Genomic DNA, 20,420 nt, shown 5'->3' on the forward strand with positions numbered 1-20,420 from the left:
AGAAATGCAGAAAACGGCGATACTCACAGCTGCCAGGAATGTGAGGAAACCTTGTTGCCTCCGGTAACCACACTTCTTCTCCTCTGGTAAACAGTGGCTGCGACTCGGACACACCCTTCACACTGTTTTCCGCGTCTGGAGTTCCTGTGGTTCAAACTGGTTTCACCATCCAAAATACGAAAGGTCAATGCTTCAGCTGAGGGGTGGGGTGGGGGGGTAAATGTTGTGACTCAGCGTGTGATGAGAGCCACTATCTCTATCTCACCAGAAGGACTTCATCCACAGAGACATTTTGATAACATTTATTGCAAAAACTGCCAAACTGTATTTACATAAAAAGGTCAAACAGAATCAATATAAAAACACATAAAAACACCAGAAGTACTTGCATTGTTTTCAGTGAACCTTCGCCTGAAGCGCTTTGTACCACATGATGTGTATTTACATAAAACAGTACCATGGAATAAAAAGATCACAGCTTCTACTGTCGAAGCCTTGGAAATGGCTGAGTGGAGTCATTTCTGGCAGATTTCTGTCGGAGGGAGACGCCGTCCAGACCCGATCACATTCAGGAGCTCGCTGAACCCAGATTCCCTGAGTGGCTGAGGCGCACGTCTCCCCGTCAGTAAACTGACGACAATCGAGTAACAGAAGTTACTCGACGCACTACAACTCCTCCGTTATCATGTAAATCGGTGGCTCTGGTTCAATATCTGCAGCGGAGAGACGAATAGTGTTCATGTCCCCCGTGCTCTTGAAGGTGAACAGTTCGTTGTCCACCATCCTGCGATCCTGGAAGCCCAGGCTGTCCTGCCGGTCGATGGGAGTGCGGGGTCGCGCCGGCATGAAGCTCTCCGAGGGGTCCAGGAATGCCGTGCGGGGGTTGGATTCTGGCTCTTCCATCACCGGGAGCGGCCCTTCCCTGGGCCCCGTGAAGGTCTGGTAGGAGTCCATCTGTATGCCCTTGTAGCCGTCTTGGACGCCGTCCGAGCCTTCCTGGCCGTCCAGCATGTGGCCGTAGATCATCGTGTCTTCTATAGAGGCGTAGACGTGGGACTCGTTGTCAGTGCGAGTTTTGGAGAAGTGCGCGTCCCCGGGGAGGAAGATGTTCCCTTTGCCCATGTAGATGGACGCGTCACTCCTTGCTTTTTTCTTTTTCCTGAACACAGATAAATCACTTTACAAATACTGCTGCTGCATTACACTGTGACATCACTCCAAAGAGAGAATGAACCTGCAAAGAGACCAGATATCAAACGTTAGGACAGGTTTACTCACTTGATGAGCACGCATGCAACAGCCAGCACAATGAGCAGAAGAAGAAGAAGAGCGCAGACTATTCCGATGATGATGGCGAGGAGATCTAGGGAGGGAAAAGATGGTAGAAAATTTATTTTGAAAATTCCCCAAACTGATTATACTGAAACTTCATCAAAAGCCCAAGTTGGTGTCCTCTTACTCTTATTCCTCTGCAGGACGACTTTGGTCACCGCTCCAAAGTCTCCCTCCTGTGGTAAACAGTTGGACATGCTGAGGTCGAAGCTGTACGGCACCACTAATTCACACTGCGGCTCCTCATCCTCCCGGCGGCTTAATATCTCCTCCTCCGCCCCCAGGGTCTGCACCTTGATTTGGGTGTGCCCCTTGTCACATTTGGGCTGGCTGACGTTGACAAACTGGAGGGCTGCCTGGTACTGGCTGGGCACGGTGACGATCCAGGACACGGTGGAGAAAGGGTTCATGCCTTTCGGCCAGTTTGGGGTGGCCAGCAGGCCCACAGAGGACTCGGTGGGGCTGACTCGGTAAATGATGCTTTCTGGGAAAGGAGGAAAGTGGTGCTGAGTGTACAAAGCGAAGACATGCTGTGAATATTTGTAGAACAAGAGTGCCCCTGTGTGGAATCTAACAGCACAAACAATGCTGGAGGGTTGGATTTCCTTATTGAATCAACCAACCAAATGTTATAACGTTTCTTTCTCAGCTCCAACCAGACTCTGGTCCTATCTGTGGTTACTAATAGAGATATGAAAGTGCTTATTGGTATTCTGTAGGGAGTGAATTCTAAATGTCAATAACAGTATAACCATGTCCTACCTGAGATCTCCTTTGTGAAGGAGACATTGAGAAACGGCCCGCTGCTGGTGATGAAGTCCTGCGCCGTAGCTGTGACGGAGGCATTGGAGCGTATCTCGACCTTTTGGATGATCCCGCCGTCGCAGAAATCCCCGAGAGCAGACCCGTCGCCCTTGGCCACGCGCAGGGACAGAGAGTCGTTACACTCCTGACCAGGCATGGACTGGCGGAGACGTCCCACGGGCAACTCCAGACCCACTGTGCCGTCCTCAGGGATGTTCAGGTGCCAGGTGAAGCTATGGAGGGGCATCGGCAGGCAGGAAACCAATTTGGGGACGGTGAGTTGAGTGTCGACCACGGAGCACGAGTTCAGATTTTGACACCCTGTTACGAGAAAGCGCATGACGAGTCAACCAACAATCTAATGCACCTTTAACGGAGTGGCTTCAGGTCATTAAACTTACCGATGACTTTACTGGCGGTCAGACGGACATCTTCGTTGGGACAGTCCAGGAAGGAGAGCTTCGCCTTTGTGCCCGTCGCCACATTAATCTTCTTTTTCAGGTCAGAGTTCAGGGTCATCTCACAGTGTGGATCAGAACCCACTTTCTCAATCTGCACCGAGACTCCATCCTGTGCCTTGAGATCCACTGTGCACAGAACTAAGAGGAACATAAAACAGACAGAGGATGATATGGGTGCATTTCTTGTCATTTCTTATTGATTCTTTTATTGATTTAGTATCTAAACATTGGCCTTCACTATACCTGGGTGGCCACTCCTCATTACAGAGACTGTGAACCTCAAGCTGAGTCCTTGCAGGGTCCTGTTGGTCTCACAGTTGGACAGCAACATGTTGAAGTTGCCCTGCTGGTGCGCCGGCTGAGGATCCGTCAGGGTGGCTTTGGTCACCTTCTTGTCCTCTTTGTGGTACTCCACCTGCACTTCCTTCTTCAGGCACTCGGGGGCGACGTGATCACGAAAGAGCACCGTGTAGTTGTGCATGCCGGGCACCACGAAGTCCCACGCCATCTGCTGGTTGTCGGGGAAATGGTTGGGATAGCTGGCGGAGGTGAAGTCTGTGTCCGATACGCCTCGAGGGAGGTTGACTTTCACTGTGGCCACCACTGGTGAGAGAGGGAGGGAATATGCAAATGATATGCAAATGAGCAGGTACAGGGACATGACAGTTATTTCAGCCCCTGTGACACCACACACACACACACACACACACACAATGCAAACTTGTTCTCAGGAAGTCATTTTCCCAAGAATACTTACTGGTGGTTTCAGGCCCGACACTGACTTTGATGTCTAAGGGCTCCAGCTTCCTGTTCCCGGCCACCTGGAGCAGCATCCTGCCTTTGTACAGCGCCTGGACTGTGGTCACGCTGCCGCCCCTGCAGAAAGTGCCGATGACAGCCGGACCCGTGCGCAGGTAGGTGATGACGGAGTACGTGTGCTCGTCCGGACAGGACTCCCCGTTGGGAATCTGTCGCATTCCCGCTTCGGGGAAATCGAGCTGAAACACCCGAGTGGGAGGAACTTTCAGGTCCCAGGTGAAGGTCCTGTTGAAGTCGGGGAACAGGGAGGACTCGGGCTGGACGATGTCACCGGCACAGGAAGTCTCTGTGCAGTCTGGATAACGAGCAGATATCAAAATATGCACGAGGATGGTTAATTCAGCACAATGTCGGTCAACGTCAATATCAATCAACCCTGATAACAAGCAATCCATAGGTAAGCTGAAGTTTTGTACCAATTTCTCTGTTAATCTCCACTTTGTAGTAATCCTGAGGTTGAGCGCAGGTGAAGTCCACTGAGGTGTTGAGGGCGTCGCGCAGTGTCACATGTCTGGGGTTGCATATCTTCTTCTGTGCTTTGTCCACACACACGCTGCAATCTGGCTCCACCGCGTCTCTATCGATCATAATGTTGGTGTCGGGGTCGGGGGTCACGAACATAATTTTGCCCTCTGCGGAGAAAAGCAGCAAAATAAGATGAGGATCAAATCAAACATTAAATCAAAAATCAAATATCCTGCTGCACTTGCTTCTTGGCGATGCGTTGGCGGTGAACGCGGTCGGGCCCACGTCTCCGTCTTTGGGGACTTCTGCTGCGACCGTGGTCTGTCCCAGCAGCTCCAGGCGAGACGCTGGCCCACTCTTGCAGTACTTCTTGGTTTTCACCTTTCCTTCGCCGTTCGTGGTGCTCAGCGAGTACTGGTGGCTGTCTTGGCATTTGTCCACTCCAAATATCTCCTTCAGTCCCACGCCAGGGAAGTCCAAAGCTAGCACGGTCCTCTCCGGTACACTTATGTCCCAGGTTAGGGATCGTTTGAACTCCTTGAAGAGGTTTGGATCCGCTTCTCCTGTGGCTGGAGTGCAGGAGCTCTGGGTGCATCCTGGGTAAAGGAAATGAAGACATGATTGAGTTTGATGCATTTATTGATAGAGTCCTACTGACTGAAGACACTGGGGACTCACCAATCTTCTTCTCCATCGTCACACTGTACACATCCTGGGGTTTGGGGCAGCTGAACTCCAGGGTGGTGGTTTGAGCTTTAGGCAGCGTACCGCTTGTTGGGCTGCAGTTGGGAACGGCTCCACCGACCAAGCACACCTGACACTCTGCTCCCGTGGGGTCTCTGCTCAGGATCACAGTCGTGTCAGCATCGACGGTGACCACCATCGTTCTGCCCTCTGAGGAGACAGGGTGAGGAGACAGCGAGACAGAAGTCAGAAAACTTGGAACATACTTTAATGAATAATGACTCTATTCAATAATATCCCCTTACTTAGTGGTCCGGCAGAGGCCTGGAACAACACAGGGATCACTTGTGCTTTTGGTTGGACCTTCAGAGACACCGTGGCTTCATTAGGCAGGTCTAAATGAGTCACAGATCCACCTGGGCAGTAGGCTTGAGTTTGCACTTGGCCTGTGGATTTGGTCGTGCTGACAGAGTACTGAAAGCCATCTGAGCACGGCCCCGTTTGTGACGTCTCCACGAGCCCTTCTCCCAGCACGTCCAGACCCACAACTGTCTTTTCAGGGGCCTTCAGGTCCCAGATGAAGGTCCTTGGGAGCTCTGGGAGGACGGAGGGCTGCGTTTCTCCCACTGTGGGGCTGCATTTGTCCGTTGTGCATACTGGATTACAATGAAAGAAAGAGGACGCACATGTTGGTTTGACAATTCAAGATCTACTTCAAATCCACATTACATATAGATTCTGTATGCAACTTAAGAAGAGATCATCTCTAAACTTACCGATGGGCTGAGTGACTGTCACAGTGAAAGCTTGCTCGATGGCCGTGGAGCAGTTAAACAGCAGTTTCACCTCTTCATCAGGTGCCAGAGACAGAGACGTGTGGCAGGAGGTCTGTGTGTCATTCACCCCGCTGACCGTACACACAGCGCACTGATCCGAAGGCAGCACGGCCGACACGGACACAGTCGAGCCTTTGTTAGGTCGCACCGTCGTCTGCAGGCCCTCTGAGGGGACAAATCAGGGGACAAATCAGGGGACAGATCAGAGGACAGATCAGAGGACATGAGCCTGTCAGTTATCTCAGGTAATGATTTTTGTTTTTGGAAAACCAACACATACCAAAGTATTCAGATAAACTTCTGTCATTGCCAATAACCGCCGTTTGGACTGCTGTAATATGTGAATGAGCGTGCTTAGACACATTCCCAAAGCACTTACAAGAAACAAGGGCTGCAAACAATGATCGCTAAAATAAAATAAAATAAATAACAGAAAAGGGGATAAAGACTGAAAGGAGGGAATGAAGGAATAAAGAAATTGATGAATGAATGAATGAATGTTCTAGTTATTATTAGCTGTGAATGATTTCAGGTATATCCTCGTGAAATTCTGTCTTCATAGTGGAAATGTGATATTGAAATGAACAGAAAGGAGGAAGGAGACAGATGAATGGACACACTGAGCTAAACATTGTCCATCTGTCCTTTGCAGGGACTTCCAATTATCGACTCTACACTTCAGCAGTTATCAGATTGTTAACATCGTAACAAAACACACAGAAACATCCTCCAGATGGACACTTGAGGACACACAGCGGGTCATGGCACACCTTCCACCGGGTCCTGCGGTGCCAAACTAAAGCACGTTCATTGATTTGTCATTACAATGAGTCACCTGAGCACAGAATGATCTTATCATGAACCAGTTAAAGCATAGTTCTAACTGCCATTTCACACATCAGACATCTGTTTCAGGGCACAAACAATATCCTTGTTTGTATCCTGTATTTGTCTGTTCTTTGTTTGTTTTATGTGTCAGATGCATTATCTGCTGGGTCACTTCATTAAGGCTTTATTCAAAACAACAAACAAGAAGTTCTCGACCTGCAAGGACTCGAAATTGACACTGAATATTCCAGCATTTACACAAAATACAGGTCTGCCTTTGGGGCCTTCTTTAGACCTAAAACAAAGGGTGTGTCAGGGACATTTCACAAGGTGCAAGAGTGAAATTCAGCAGAATAACAAGGGGGTTGTTTACAGGTTAAGGACAATGCAACCCCCCTTTGGCTTCTTCACAACACTTGAAGTCAAACGGGCAGAAGGGACAGAGTTTGAATGAGGCGAAACTCTGCTCGTGCCCTCCAGATTCATAGTACAGCAGATTGTTGGTAAATCATTAATGAAGTCATGGTGAATTCACGCCTCTAGGTGAACCATAAACGCCTCATAAACATTTGAAAATGGAGAGATACAACTAAGAGCTGCTTCCTCCACACTCACGCTCAGTCAAATCACTCAGTTACATGCAACGCCATGTCAACATGTTTTGTTTGTGTTTATATGACGCTTTACACACATAAACACAGCAGGTTTGGCGGTGTTATCTGAAGGACCAACGCCCGTTTATGACAAATCCATCGCTTGATCATTAGCGCACCTGCTTGTAAATGCCAAAACTGCACCTGTAATACGTTGCATATCGGGATGTTTCGGTGACATTTTCAACAGGTTTCTCCAAGCACAACACGCCAGAGAATAACAACGCTTCGGTAAAGTAACAAATGCGCTTGAATGTGTGGCTGACAGAGGGACAATGATCTCACCTGCTGGGTCGAACACTGTCAGGGAGCAAAGTGCCAACAGGAGCGCGCGGGACGAACAGCGCGGCATGTTCACGGACACGGAGACAGAGGAGGAATTCCCAAAATTAAAACAACATGAAGACGTTTTTCCCCTAAAAAATAAAGTGTCCTTTCTGCATTTTCTGTCGGGTCCCGGCGGCGTTGACACAGTCGTGCGACTTCCTGATTTTACGTGCGAGTAACCTGTGCGGCGGCAGCGGAGGAGGGCGTGGCGCGCAAAGGAAGGTTGCAGTTACCTGCCCAAACTTGACGGGCGAGCAGAAGGCCTGCCGTTGTACCCTTGAGCTGAGGCGCAGAGCTGGTAGATGCAGAGTAATGACAAACCCGGGACCTTATATGACTTCCCCCCGCTTTCCTCACAATGGCTGGCTGCCCTATTTATACACACGGACACATGCCAAAGATTGTTGGCATCATGAGTATCCCCCCAAAAACGAGTCAGAGGAAGAGAAACAAGGGCAGGTTCCCACAGGGAAAGTTCATGACACCCAAAAGTCAATATAACTAACATCTAATAAAAGACCTAATATTCTGCCTGCTTTCACTCACTTATTGACACAGACCTCATAAACAAAACAATAAGAATTTTACAGAGATCAAACACAATCAAGCAGTATTTCTCAGTAAATGAGTGATCGTAATGTGATTGGTTGTGGAGCTGACAGTGTGTCCATACTTTGACTAATATTCCCAGTGTTGTTGAGGATCCCTCCTGCCTCCACATGCCACATGACGCAGACATTCCTGAACAACAGAATCCCTAAGGGCAAGACCACTGAGCTCTCTCTCTCCCTCTGTCTCTCACACTCTCACACACACATGCACTATCAAACAACACAACAAATATTTGATATCCCTCTTCGTCCTTTAACTCTTTTCTTTATCCGAAACCAAAACTCTAGACAAGCCGCAAGCCACAAGACTTCTGATTCACAGCTTCTGATTTACGTTTCCGATTTCACAGAAAGAGAGAACGGTTTCACAAATCTGGGTTTAACCAGCGCTTTGGGCAATCCCGGGGTTGGACTAGCCTAACACGAGTGTAATTTGACCAGATCTGAACAGAGACAGAGACACATTAACTGTTTGTCCATTCTTTCACAGGAACAATAAAGGTTTCACAAATTCAAAACAAACCAAATCATTAATCTCTCACTCTAAGTCATGAAGTTTGACTGATTTTAAATGGAGGAGCTTTTCATGTAGAACTGCTATTAGAGTGTCATCTACACTAAAACTAAAACTCCTGCTTTAACAAACACTTTAAAGTTTTGCAGTTTTTTAAAACAGGGTATAATCACAATCCTAATCTCAAACGGATTGAAGATAACAAAGATATAAGAATGTGAGATTGTCAGGGTTTGTTACTCCTTGTGAGCACTTTCTGATCCTTAATAGAGACGTTCACAGACACACACATGCTAAGCACACACATGACACACATGCATCGCTGAGGCTTTTGGTTAAACCAGTCTGGCAGCCTGCAGAGTGGGCGTTGTGGTGTATTTAAACTCCGTGATCTCAAAACAAGGGACTTCTTGTGAAGAACCGGCAGCTGTCAGGATTCTTCCCCTGCCACGTTACAGTAGAAGAGGGACAGGCCAGCATGTGGAGGGCCAAGAGTGCATTAGAGGTCAAACACAAACGCTTATCTGAGGTTTGATTTTGACGGCGGAGGGGTCAAACTTGAATAAACATGTTATCAAAACAGAGGTCGCAAGAGATTTATACATTAAACTTGGCAAGCATGTTTGAAGCATGAGGTTATGAAGGAACATTTACTTGAAACTGAGCCAGATTCATTCTAGGTCATCAGCGCCTGAACTGTCCACATGAGGGCAGTATACAGCTGGGTATCATGGCATCAAGTCTCGATGCCATTTATGATTAAAATGACGATTCATGACTCTGATCCATTATTATGATAATACATTTATAAATCAAGTGTGTTAGTGTCTGTGTAAGGAGAAATTGGGGCCGATTTCAGTTGATAACAATTGGAGCCTTTCATGTGAGATCGAAACATTGCAGTGAATTTAAATACATTGATAGATACATTGTGACATAATTTAAAATAAAAATGACTATTATCTGCTCTAGTATTGATAGCCTGCTGTATACTCCGGGCCGGTGGAGGGCAGTGTAATAACATCAGTCCGCAGATATGTCCATCATCTGACGAAAACTCAGCTGCCTTGCCGCTAATTTGACAACAACGGTCGTGTCGATAATGTCCACATCGCTGCTATCGACCTAAAACTTTCACAACTTCTTTTCTAGCCCGCTGATTTTTGTCTCGTCACGATCCGGAGCCATGGAACCTTCTGCGCCCAAAAGGTGCGTGTGCGCGTGAGACATGCTTACGGGCTAACGATTTGCTAGCAAAACGGCTAACGTAGGTGGAACCGCGTCGCCCAGTTAGTCAGTGCTAGTTAGCCCGTGCTAGTTAGCCTCAACGCCTCTTTCCAGTGAAGTTCTCTCTTTTAAGTGTCCCCCTTCTGACTTTATCAACAAGCGTAACGTCTACCATATTGCAAACAGGTCGTTGGGTAACTGTGTCGTCTATTATGGCAACTTTCCTCATAGGGTCGATGTTTAACGAGAGTTTTACGATTTGATAGTTTCTTATCTGATTGTAATAAACTGAGGTTGGAAGCGCATATCAACCACCGTGGTGTCTATTATGAGGTCATCAGCTCAGCCATATTATAAACTTACAATAACTCAAACTGAAGAGACTTGACAGTGTTGCATTTTTACATTTAAAGCATCTAAAACCTGGTTGATGTACCAATATTCTACAGTAAACATGTCACGTTAACAGTTTGTTGCAAGAATCTCTCAGATTTGGTTCTCAGAGATTTGTAACATACCTTGCAAAGTTGATTGATTTTTAATTGTATTGGTTCTGAAGTGATTTGGTTCTGTAGCGTTGTGATTTGTTCCCTTTTCCGCAGCAAGCTGAAAAAGCTGAGTGAAGACAGTTTGACCAAGCAACCAGAGGAAGTGTTTGATGTGTTGGAGAAGCTGGGTGAAGGGTAAGAAGGTTATTTTTAGATGACTTATCTTCATTTTCACAACAGATCTATTATTCTATGTTGCATTGCCTTCCGTCACCAAAAAAACAGACACGGCAATCGTCAATTTTCCGGCTGTATGTTGCAAAAACCTGTTGAATATTTGTGTATTGTTGATTTTTGCCCGTTTAGTTCGTATGGCAGCGTTTTCAAGGCCATCCATAAGGAGTCTGGCCAGGTGGTGGCCATCAAGCAGGTCCCTGTGGAGTCTGACCTGCAGGAGATCATAAAGGAGATCTCCATCATGCAGCAGTGTGACAGGTTGGCAGTGAACACATAATTTTTCATTAAAGCTTAACTGGTGCAGCATAGACAAGTCTGGGACATCTTGACTAGTGTTTTTTTCACTTCTGCTATTTTTGTGCCAAATGGAACTTTGTCTTCTCGTTTTCATACCGACATTGTGTTGCGTTTCCTCTCAGTCCTTATGTGGTGAAGTACTATGGCAGCTACTTCAAGAACACGGACCTGTGGATCGTCATGGAGTACTGTGGCGCCGGCTCCGTCTCTGACATCATCAGGCTGCGCAACAAGACGGTGGGTCAGAGGGCAGGAGCTGTGGACAGAGTTTAGAGCCGTTAGAATGTATTTCATTCAGAGTATGTTCATGATTCTCGGTTTATTCTCGTCTTTTCACTTCAGCTGACTGAGGATGAGATCGCCACCATCCTTAAGTCGACGCTGAAGGGCTTGGAATACCTTCACTTCATGAGGAAGATCCATCGAGACATCAAGGCAGGCAACATCCTGCTGAACACGGAGGGACATGCCAAACTGGCCGACTTTGGAGTTGCTGGACAACTAACGGTAAGAACACAGCTGCTGTTTACAATGATGATCAGATGGGGACGTGCAGAAACTAAATCAATAGAAGATTTGTAAAGTTTAAGATCTTACCTGGTTCGATCCATAAGAGCGGTTGTAAAGAATATTTTCTCCCTCTGAAGGACACTATGGCAAAGAGAAACACAGTGATCGGGACTCCGTTCTGGATGGCCCCCGAGGTGATCCAGGAGATCGGCTACAACTGTGTGGCCGACATCTGGTCCCTGGGCATCACTTCCATCGAGATGGCTGAGGGAAAGCCCCCCTATGCTGACATCCACCCCATGAGGGTGAGTGTAAACCTGGACAGGCCCCAGGGCCCTGCTCTGTTCCTAGGTGGTGGATTGGGTGGAAAGTCTGGAATACCAGTTATCTAAAAACTCAAACTCTTCCTTTCTGCGTCCCTGCAGGCCATCTTCATGATCCCCACCAACCCTCCTCCAACATTCAGGAAGCCCGAGCTTTGGACGGACGACTTTACAGACTTTGTCAAGAAATGTCTGGTGAAGAACCCGGAGCAGAGAGCGACGGCCACGCAGCTGCTACAGGTTGGAGGAGCAACACAACACAGACACACACAAACATGAAGATGCAGGAACAGAAAATCAAGTAAATCTCAAAATTTAAGTTTCAACAGCCATTAATGAACAATTTTTTTTTCTTACCACTGTTGTGAACCTCCAGCACCCGTTCATCAGTCAGGCCAAGCCGGTCTCAATCCTGAGGGACCTGATCACCGAGGCAATGGAGATGAAGGCCAAAAGGCAGCAGGAGCAGCAGAGAGAGCAGGAGGAGGAAGACGACAACTCGGTGAGTACATGCTGAGACCTTCACACTTAGTTAATTAGTTAAAACATCTATGTGCTTAAATACCTCTTAAGGGTAAATGTGTTTTTTGTTGTAATAATAAAAGCGTCCACCAGAGGCAGCATGTTGTGGCTAAATGTCTTGTGGCTTGCAGGATGAGGAGACGGAGGTAGACTCTCACACCATGGTGAAGTCAGGCTCAGAGGGTGCAGGAACCATGCGGGCCACCAGCACCATGAGTGACGGGGCCCAGACCATGATCGAGCACGGCAGCACCATGCTGGAGTCGGACCTGGGCACCATGGTCATCAACAGCGATGACGAAGAGGAGGAGGAAGACCAGGGATCCATGCGGAGTGAGCGCACTGTATACTTACATTCAGCTGCGACGGTCAGACAGTGAGGAGCGTCACAATCTTACAATCTGAACCTTCCTCCTCTGCAGGACACGCAACCCCTCAGCAGCCCATCCGTCCGTCCTTCATGGACTACTTTGACAAGCAGGACTCGAACAAAGCAGCTCAGCAGCAGGAGAACTACAACCACAACCAGCCGCAGGAGCAACCTGGGTACCACATCCAGTCCAAGAACGTATTCCCCGACAACTGGAAGGTTCCCCAGGACGGAGACTTTGACTTTGTGAGTAGCCTCTAAAATGACCTGGCCGTTTTTTTTAACAGAGATTGATTTACTTATGAGGATCGGCACTCTACTTATTCTGTTGTTATGCATACGCTCTGTAATTGTGAACTTTCCTTTCTATCGTCCAGTTAAAGAACCTGGACTTCGAGGAGCTGCAGATGCGTCTCAGCGCCTTGGACCCCATGATGGAGCGAGAGATCGAGGAGCTCCGGCAGCGCTACACGGCCAAGCGGCAGCCCATCCTGGACGCCATGGACGCCAAGAAACGTCGGCAACAGAACTTCTGAGCGCCCTCCCCCACCCCCCCTTGCTAAAGCCTGGGTTTCCCCAAACCACTAAAACAAAACCCCAAATCTGTGTCCCTGCTGACTCAGGTGAACTAATGTTGGAAGCCCGGTGCGGAGTGACTGCTTACTGTGTTCTGACAGCAGAGGAGGAGAGGGCAGTTGGTCTTCAGGTCTGTCTCTGAGAGCAGATGGTTCTTTTTTTTTTCAGGGTGACGTCTATTCTCGGCTGCTCCTACAAAAATCCACACTCGCAGGACGGGTTCCTGTGCCATTTTGTCCCCTTTCACGACGCTAAAGGAGAGTAACGTCCCCACTGCTACAGTTGCTGTGAAGTCCCGTGATGCTCAGGACTGCGGTCAAATAAAAGAAGCAAACAATTATTCAACTAAAAGTTTAGGAAATTCATCTCCCTTCCCTCACTAACTCACTGAAGGACAGATATCAACTACAAGCAGAGTACCTGGGCCAACATTTCTCCTCGCTCCTGACAGCACCACTAACCAGTGGTCTGTCTACTTTAATGTAAATATAATATAGGAATACCTGAAACGAAGCTGTGGCGGTTTCATCCATGACCAAAGACAATCAAGGGGACTTTTTTTGATTTAAGTTGAGAATGCCTTAAAACATTTGAAACCTGGATTTCAAAACGAGCAATGTAATAGAATGGCCAAGTTTTCCGACGGTTAAGTCTGTTTCCTCACTCGGAAAGGCGGTGATGTCAGATGGTTAAAGCTGCAGGTGGGACGGAAATGACAATTTGGACGGTTAAAGAATGGATCATGCATATTAAATACTTGTGGAGCATAAAGAAATCATTTATTTAGTTGTTTTTGGGCTTTTCCAGTGCGGTGTTTCGGCTCCTTCACACAGACTCGATTCATTTTAGTGCCTCGACACACCTTTAGAAACCAATTAAAATCACGTTTGATAAATTCAACCGCTGTGACCCTTGAATCAACACACACACACACGCAGACAGACAGACACTCATTCCTCAAAAGGAAATCTCTGAATTTCCATACAATCAAAAACATTCCATAACAGCTGTGAATACTTCTTAAAGCATCATGTTGGTAATGATTGCAGTGGTTTACAAGGATTCTGAATCAAATGCATGTACAGACAAACCTTCCATGTTCTCATTTTTCATGGCACTAATAATCTAATGTTCTTTTCTACTGTCAAATTTCCACTAATGAAGGATTTGAAATGGCTGTAGTCGTGTGTGTGTTTTAGACTCATTTTGACAGCTTAAATGTGTTAAAGTTCCAACCAATCATGAAGTTTCCCAGTTGTTTATGTGCCACTGAAAACAAGCAAGTACCAGATAATGTTTGACATTAATAAAGTGCAGCATTACGAATATTGAGAATGATCATGTTTGACGAAGAATGACCCCATCAGATGATTCCTATCTTAAATACATAAATGTACTGTATGCCTGCAAGCTGTCGGACCACTATGAATGTTGATACGGAGTTCTGATGGTGGTTCTGCCTGTAGGTTTTGCATTTTAACTGACATTTTAATGACACTTTGGGCTTAAAAATAGATCTGTTACACAAATAACACCGTTTTTGTCTTTCAAACTGATCAATAGTGTTTTAATTTCGCCTCACACACGCTTTACTGCTTTTTACTGCATTGGCAACCTGCATACAAGCATCCACACTTATTTATTAAATTTAAACTTTTTTTCTTCCTCCTGTCACTTCGGTTGTAGCATGAAAGCTGATTTTATACTTTTGCTTTTTGTCATACATGTCTTGATTTATGCTTGTGTAAAAGTGACTATGCATGTTTATTAATTCTATTGTATTAAGGAACGTTTTTACTAGCAATGTCAATCGGGAAGCATTAAAAACTGCGTGCCCCGTCTGTACCATTGGTGAGAATCTGTCACGTTATGTAAAATTATCTGAAAAATATCTTTGAAGTATCACTATTATTTTATTTCCCTTATTTCCACGATATAATGTAACAACTGCGGTTGAGGAGTGGAATGTACGCGTTTTATGAATCTTTGTTCCCTTTAATTTATTATGTTTTTGGTCTGTAACACTTCACTAAGTTTTCAGAGGGTTTAAGAGATAATAAAGGTTGCCTATAGTTAATCAAAACTGTGCTGCAATGGTTTTATTTTAGCGTTTGGGCGATATTTTATCTTAAAAGCGACAAAAACGATAAATTCAGCAGCTCACCTTTTCCGCGGTGGATGACGAACACCTGACTTCCTGTTTTCAGGCAACAGCATTATCCAATCAACGACCAGGATGTAACACGTGATGCATCTGTCTCCACCCCTTCTAGCTCTCGCTCTCTCCTTGGCCACGATATGGGCAATACACAGAAACACATGCTCCATGGTTACACTGGTGATTTGACGGTTTAACTTAAGTTATATGTCCAAATCTGCGATCACCATTCAGAGCGTTGTACGTATGAGACACAGGCAAAGATCTAGTCTGGAGAGAAAGACAAGCAGAAGTGCCAAAAACCTCATTTCCAGTCAAAAACACATGCAAACAGATATTAGGTATGAAAAACTGCTACAGACAGATCAAACAGAAGTGTTTGGCTAGAGACGCCCTGTTGTGGTTGCAAAGACCAATAGAGGAGATGAAGGGCACTTGCGTCAATTCAAGTTGATTTGCACCATATTTTGCATACATTTAATTGACTGCCCATTGTTCTCTCCTACATTTAAATGTGCAGGATTTGATTAAAACTTTAGCTTTTTGTCTGGTGATTGTTTTACATTTGCTCCAAGTCTAAAGACAGGACACATTTAGGAACATTAAAACGTAGCCTTTAATTTATCACCCGTCTGTAGAATGCTCTCACTACACATTTTGGTAAATAGCACAAGACTTGATTTCATTGCATGAACTGAAATAATCATTTTCAAAATATAATGCATAGAAATATTTAATTCCACACAGAAGTTAGAAGTGCTTGAGTTTGACCCTGAAAAGGTGTATGAACCCCATCTGATGAAAGAAGCAACTACAGAACGGTGTATTGTTAAACCAATTTTATTTATAACAATGAACAGCTCTACTGAGGCGGCTGCTGCTGATCTGGCATGCTCCTGATGATGTCAGAATCGCCTGGTGAAAACAAGAAAAGTTGAGAAAAGTCAGCTTGATTCAAACAAATCAGTGCTACAAAAGCCGACATCCAGTCCGAAATTGTCAGTCAATTCATTGAAAATGTAGACTGATGGTGATGGACAGCAATCGTGAACTGGAATGAGTTCAGTCGGGCACCCAAACGGAGTTTTATCTAGTGAACCTCTTGTCCTGTCACTGGATGACTTTGAACGACAATACACACCAAGGCAAACAGGACAAGGGATTATTTGATACAATGCTGTAAGCAGAGTGTAATCAGAGATAGACAACTTTTCTTTGAGTTTAAGGGCAAATTCAGACAGATTTCATTTAACCTCTGACTTTGATCTAGATCCTAATCCCAGCAATCCAGAGGGTTACTGTGAAATCAACACTTACATTACATAATACTCTGAAAAAAGCAAAGGCTATGTTGTACAAAAATGTAGTGTCTGTACATGTCTCTTGTGTTGTGGCTTGTTATCATTTGTATACAACATGCTCATGGTTTGTTGGGCTGTTTGGGATCTGACAGTGTCATAAGTAGATGTGCACAAGATGAAATCATGGAGGTACTTACCAGGATCGATGATGGCCAGTGTGCACACCCTGTAGTATTTACCGCAGGCTGTGCCAAGCTCAATGTTGTTTCCACTGTAGTGGTGAACGCCGGTCTTGGCCAGCATGGCGTAGTACTCAATCTCAGATTTCCTAAGCAGGACAAAGGAAAAGTGTCAGAAATCAGCACAACAAACTGGGCCACAACAATCCATCTATTCAATCGAGACAAATGCTTCTAAAGGCATTTATTCAACTCAATGAGTCAGAAACAACAACCTCTCCAACACAAACTGTACAACAGCCCATTCAGCTCATCTTTCTGTAATTAAACATTTCTATTTTCATCTACCATCAGTTCCAGTGAGAAAATTACATCAAACACATTTTCCTATAAATGTTTATGCATCTATATAGCACGTCGTCATCATCTTCAATTGTTTACAAGCAGAGGTAATATTACACTCGGACAGTTGTTTATGTGCATAATCAGACGAACCTGACCTATAAAATGTGTGTTAAACGGCCTCCATGGTGCACATGTGAGCCTGTTAGCCTGAGTGTGTGTACCTGAGGGCTGGGCAGTTGTTGGCCAGGATGACCAGCTTGGCTTTTCCCTGGCGGATCATCTTCTGGGACTGTTTGTAGCCCAGCACGTACTTCCCACTCTTCATAACCAGCTGGAGCCGGGAGTTGATGGACTCCATGGACTTTTTCTGAGGGGAAAGAGACATTTTAAGTGTGTGGCGCAAACCAGAGCAAGTTAGCTGCATTCCCCGGGACGCGGAGTGTAAATTCAACCAAGGGAAAGACGAAAACTGCGCAATTTACTCGTTAACCACAATATTAATTGAAACATTCATACGTCCTGCTCATATTGTCCATTCTCCCAGTAAAGTAGCTAGCCAGTGTTAGCCGCAATGCTGGCTACAAGCGAAAACCCTCGTCACCGCATGCAGACATAAATACGTACAGGGACGCAACAGTGACATGGGCCTTATTTGACCGCATTTAAGAGCAGTGACAGCCCATTGTCAGCCTGTAAATGTTTAAGGTTGACGACTGATTTGTATAGAAAGCTCATTTGTTAGCCAGTTAATAGGCCCCGCACAGAAACGGCTCCACGTGAAGCAGCAGCCTAGCCCCGAAGCTAAAGCTAAGGCTCGTGCGCTACGGGCCCAGCGAGTCGCACTCACCGTTTTCTTTGCGGCCACCATTTTTGCGGTTTAGTCCGGTCCGACCAACCTGTAGGTTAGAGGAGAGGGGGAGAAAGTTGCCGTTAATGTTTCTACAAGACGAAAATGCAAAAACGAGCAATTTCCAGTGAGTTTTAATCAGAAAAGCCAGAGCCCATCTTACTGTGAGTTATCGCCAATATGGCCTCGGAGAGAAAGGAAGTACCGTGGTGCATTGCGGGGCTATGTGCGCGAGCGGACATGCGCGGACGAGGGCAGCGCGGAATCTGATTGCAGATGATTTGTAGATCTAAAAATGTAAAAGAATGAAGAAACAAATAAAATATTGTTTTTGATGTTCACGAATTTGGGTTATATTCTACAACATCTAACACGTTAACCACCCTGTTCTACATGTATTAAATATACACGCTTTCTTTAGTTTTGCATCAATGTTCTGTTTTTCCTCTTCTTACTTTGTGTGTGGTGTGTTGTGTTATATGTTACAGGAGAAAGGTATGTATTGTTTGGAACCACTAGTAGGATTATTGACCTTAATAAACGTTACGGATTGTGGGCATTATATTATATTTACTACAAAGATAATAAAGTAATTGTGACAACAGCATTAACAATAAATTCCTTTGATAAATAAATGATAGAATAAGATAAACATTATTTCGACATCCTATGACTAAATCAATAATAACCATAAACAATTCCCCTTCACTGTTTGTATATTAGATAAGTTATGTAGGCTGTTTCATGGCTGTGGGGGTGACGAGGTTCATCACTTTCCCCGCCCCAATACGTGGCCGCTGCTCACCGCCTGAATAATGTATTTCTGTCCCTGTGCCAGCCTCTTGGAAACATCACACAACAACACCCTATACGTTTCACCTGTGTGTGAAACTGTTTAGGAACTGCAAGTGACGACTCAAGGTGCAACACATGAACGCTTTTTGAGGAAGTACCCAACTGCGCAATTACGCACGGGACTGGAGGAATTTTACAAGCGGATGTTCTCTCCTTTGCTCCTCCAGGATCTCCTCTGAGCACTGAGCACATTCGGAGTGCTTTGCATTTGCAGAGAGGTTGTTTAATACGGGAGCTCACCGGCGCTTCTGATCATCACCTCTCACCCTGAAGCTTTGCCACCCAGTCATATGTGTACGAGGCAGGATGGGATGCTCCACTAGTTCCCAAACCTCAGCCGTGGACACGACTAGACCCAGCGCCAAGCCTGACGAGAGCAACGGAGCCAGTACCACAGGTGGGGCCAACACATACTTACACTGTCACTATGCAATCCAAGTATGTCAGTGGTAAAGAAACTATTTAGATCTATACAGAATAAGATGTTTTTATCCTTATCACTATCAAATGTATCAGTGAATTTGAGCTTTGTTTAGAAGTTATCATGTTTCATAAGAGATTAAGAATCTGAAAAAAGGTACAAAAAAGTCGCGGAAAAGGTATTGATAATAATATTTATTTTAGTAATACTTTTATTATAGTATTTATTTATTTATTGTTGTGCAACAGTTACAGTACAAGTAAGGAATACAGAATACACCTCTAAGGTACAACTGTTGTCAAAAAAGTACAAAAGTACAGAATGTGCAGAACCGGAATATCGACATATAATGTATAGAAACATACATCGGACACCCATGGTGTTGGGTTAGTTGTAAGTAAGTATTGTGTTATTGATAAAGATCTTACTAGATATTCACTGCCGTCCTCTATACAGTGTTGCATCATCCATTTAATTATAGCAAACACTATAGCGACAATAGTAGTTTAAACACATATTACTATAGGATATTTCCTTGTTAAGTCAATTTTGTGCTTTCATACATATTGGGGTCTTTATGTTGACAAACCAGAGTGACAGCATGTGAAAGTCCACTGTCATTGTTTAACACTGGCCTCTGGTTCTGCCCTGCCTGAGAGAGACAGTGGTGGATTTGGTGACAGTCTATGGTTTCAATGGGAAACGGAGAAGCCACTTTGCACACTAGCTTTGTTGCACTGGGTCATAAATAGCCGTCTCTGGTGCAAACGTTCCAAAAGAACAACAACACTGCCGCTCACAGTGGTGTTTACAGTTAATGCGAAGTATTCTAAGGCATCATTTAAGTGAAACAGTGACAATCAGAGTGGTCGCCTTTTTACACATTCCATGTCCCGCTCTCATTCTATCTATACGCTCATTTAATGTTATACGCACACAGACAAAGTAAGGTGAGATCCACAGACGTATGGTGATCCAGAAAGCTCAGAAACATCTTCCCCCTATGTAATATATTACAAAGTTGTTTTTCAAGGTCCATTCCAGTGATATTGACCTTGGGGTTATTTGTGTTGTCGTGATCTCAGAGGTCAGAGGAAAATTTATGCAAGGACGGATTTGTATATTTTGCATAAAGCTCATTTCTTTCTCCAGATGCTGTTTGTCACAAATTCCAGACCGGTGCAGTTCCACTTATAATTTAAAGTTGAAACTACAGGAAGCTATAAGAACAATGTTTACCAAGAGTCGTTTATAGAATACAATGTTTTGTGTGTCACAGGCTGCATAATTCAAACTGAATCTGTTGGGGTGAGGACCTTTATCTATAGGCATTTTGTATGTGGTGTACAGTAACATACAATAGCAGATGTCGGCCCACCTTCCTGAATTTCACCCCTTTCACTATTACTTTTGGTGTCAGTTGATCCCAC

At 45.2% G+C, this 20,420-nt stretch overlaps 3 protein-coding genes and 2 long non-coding RNA genes across 5 annotated transcripts; 1 reads left to right on the forward strand and 4 right to left on the reverse strand.

Moving 5' to 3' along the window:
* Positions 1–295: 295 nt before the first annotated feature.
* Positions 296–7,420, reverse strand: cdcp1b (CUB domain containing protein 1b). The gene is made up of 13 exons (XM_076139139.1): positions 7,168–7,420; positions 5,342–5,566; positions 4,871–5,221; positions 4,560–4,775; positions 4,127–4,477; positions 3,833–4,048; positions 3,355–3,711; positions 2,841–3,200; positions 2,538–2,735; positions 2,095–2,457; positions 1,460–1,816; positions 1,279–1,363; positions 296–1,159 (listed from the first exon to the last, which is right to left on the reverse strand). Exons 1-13 carry the CDS (start codon positions 7,232–7,234, stop codon positions 667–669), a joined length of 3,639 nt encoding a protein of 1,212 aa, XP_075995254.1. The 5' UTR covers positions 7,235–7,420; the 3' UTR covers positions 296–666.
* Positions 7,421–9,409: 1,989 nt separating this feature from the next.
* stk3 (serine/threonine kinase 3 (STE20 homolog, yeast)) lies at positions 9,410–13,643 on the forward strand. Its single transcript, XM_076139140.1, has 11 exons — positions 9,410–9,543; positions 10,164–10,244; positions 10,416–10,544; positions 10,706–10,820; positions 10,926–11,090; positions 11,231–11,398; positions 11,519–11,656; positions 11,793–11,918; positions 12,070–12,271; positions 12,361–12,554; positions 12,686–13,643. The coding sequence occupies exons 1-11, from the start codon at positions 9,521–9,523 to the stop codon at positions 12,842–12,844; spliced, it is 1,500 nt and encodes a 499-aa protein (XP_075995255.1). The 5' UTR covers positions 9,410–9,520; the 3' UTR covers positions 12,845–13,643.
* LOC142989578 (uncharacterized) lies at positions 10,364–11,086 on the reverse strand. Its single transcript, XR_012960702.1, has 3 exons — positions 10,983–11,086; positions 10,680–10,839; positions 10,364–10,497 (listed from the first exon to the last, which is right to left on the reverse strand). It is a non-coding gene; the product is annotated as an uncharacterized LOC142989578 (long non-coding RNA).
* On the reverse strand, positions 11,265–11,865 carry LOC142989579 (uncharacterized). Its single transcript, XR_012960703.1, has 2 exons — positions 11,774–11,865; positions 11,265–11,650 (listed from the first exon to the last, which is right to left on the reverse strand). It is a non-coding gene; the product is annotated as an uncharacterized LOC142989579 (long non-coding RNA).
* Positions 13,644–15,866: 2,223 nt separating the features above from the next.
* On the reverse strand, positions 15,867–17,938 carry rpl30 (ribosomal protein L30). The gene is made up of 5 exons (XM_076139623.1): positions 17,878–17,938; positions 17,715–17,763; positions 17,089–17,234; positions 16,541–16,671; positions 15,867–15,957 (listed from the first exon to the last, which is right to left on the reverse strand). Exons 2-5 carry the CDS (start codon positions 17,733–17,735, stop codon positions 15,905–15,907), a joined length of 351 nt encoding a protein of 116 aa, XP_075995738.1. The 5' UTR covers positions 17,736–17,763; positions 17,878–17,938; the 3' UTR covers positions 15,867–15,904.
* Between the last annotated feature and the right edge of the window lie 2,482 nt (positions 17,939–20,420).

Source organism: Genypterus blacodes, unplaced genomic scaffold (genome assembly GCF_046128005.1).
Source record: "Genypterus blacodes isolate CSIRO-AG114 ecotype Tasmania unplaced genomic scaffold, CSIRO-AGI_Gbla_v1 ptg000438l_1, whole genome shotgun sequence".
NCBI lineage: Eukaryota > Metazoa > Chordata > Actinopteri > Ophidiiformes > Ophidiidae > Genypterus > Genypterus blacodes.

What these genes read in the sequence shown, in the direction of transcription:
- stk3 (XM_076139140.1), top strand. Translation starts at nt 9,521, where the DNA reads ATGGAACCTTCTGCGCCCAAAAG. An exon ending in ATCATGCAGCAGTGTGACAG is followed by an intron (nt 10,545 to 10,705) that starts GTTGGCAGTGAA and finishes GTTTCCTCTCAG; the next exon opens with TCCTTATGTGGTGAAGTACT. An exon ending in GAGTTGCTGGACAACTAACG is followed by an intron (nt 11,091 to 11,230) that starts GTAAGAACACAG and finishes CTCCCTCTGAAG; the next exon opens with GACACTATGGCAAAGAGAAA.
- rpl30 (XM_076139623.1), bottom strand. Translation starts at nt 17,735, where the DNA reads ATGGTGGCCGCAAAGAAAACG. An exon ending in TGGTGGCCGCAAAGAAAACG is followed by an intron (nt 17,235 to 17,714) that starts GTGAGTGCGACT and finishes CTTTCCCCTCAG; the next exon opens with AAAAAGTCCATGGAGTCCAT. An exon ending in AACAACTGCCCAGCCCTCAG is followed by an intron (nt 16,672 to 17,088) that starts GTACACACACTC and finishes TGTCCTGCTTAG; the next exon opens with GAAATCTGAGATTGAGTACT.
- cdcp1b (XM_076139139.1), bottom strand. Translation starts at nt 7,234, where the DNA reads ATGCCGCGCTGTTCGTCCCGCGCGCTCCTGTTGGCACTTTGCTCCCTG. An exon ending in GACGATGGAGAAGAAGATTG is followed by an intron (nt 4,478 to 4,559) that starts GTGAGTCCCCAG and finishes TCCTTTACCCAG; the next exon opens with GATGCACCCAGAGCTCCTGC. An exon ending in TGTCGGGCCTGAAACCACCA is followed by an intron (nt 3,201 to 3,354) that starts GTAAGTATTCTT and finishes CTCTCTCACCAG; the next exon opens with TGGTGGCCACAGTGAAAGTC.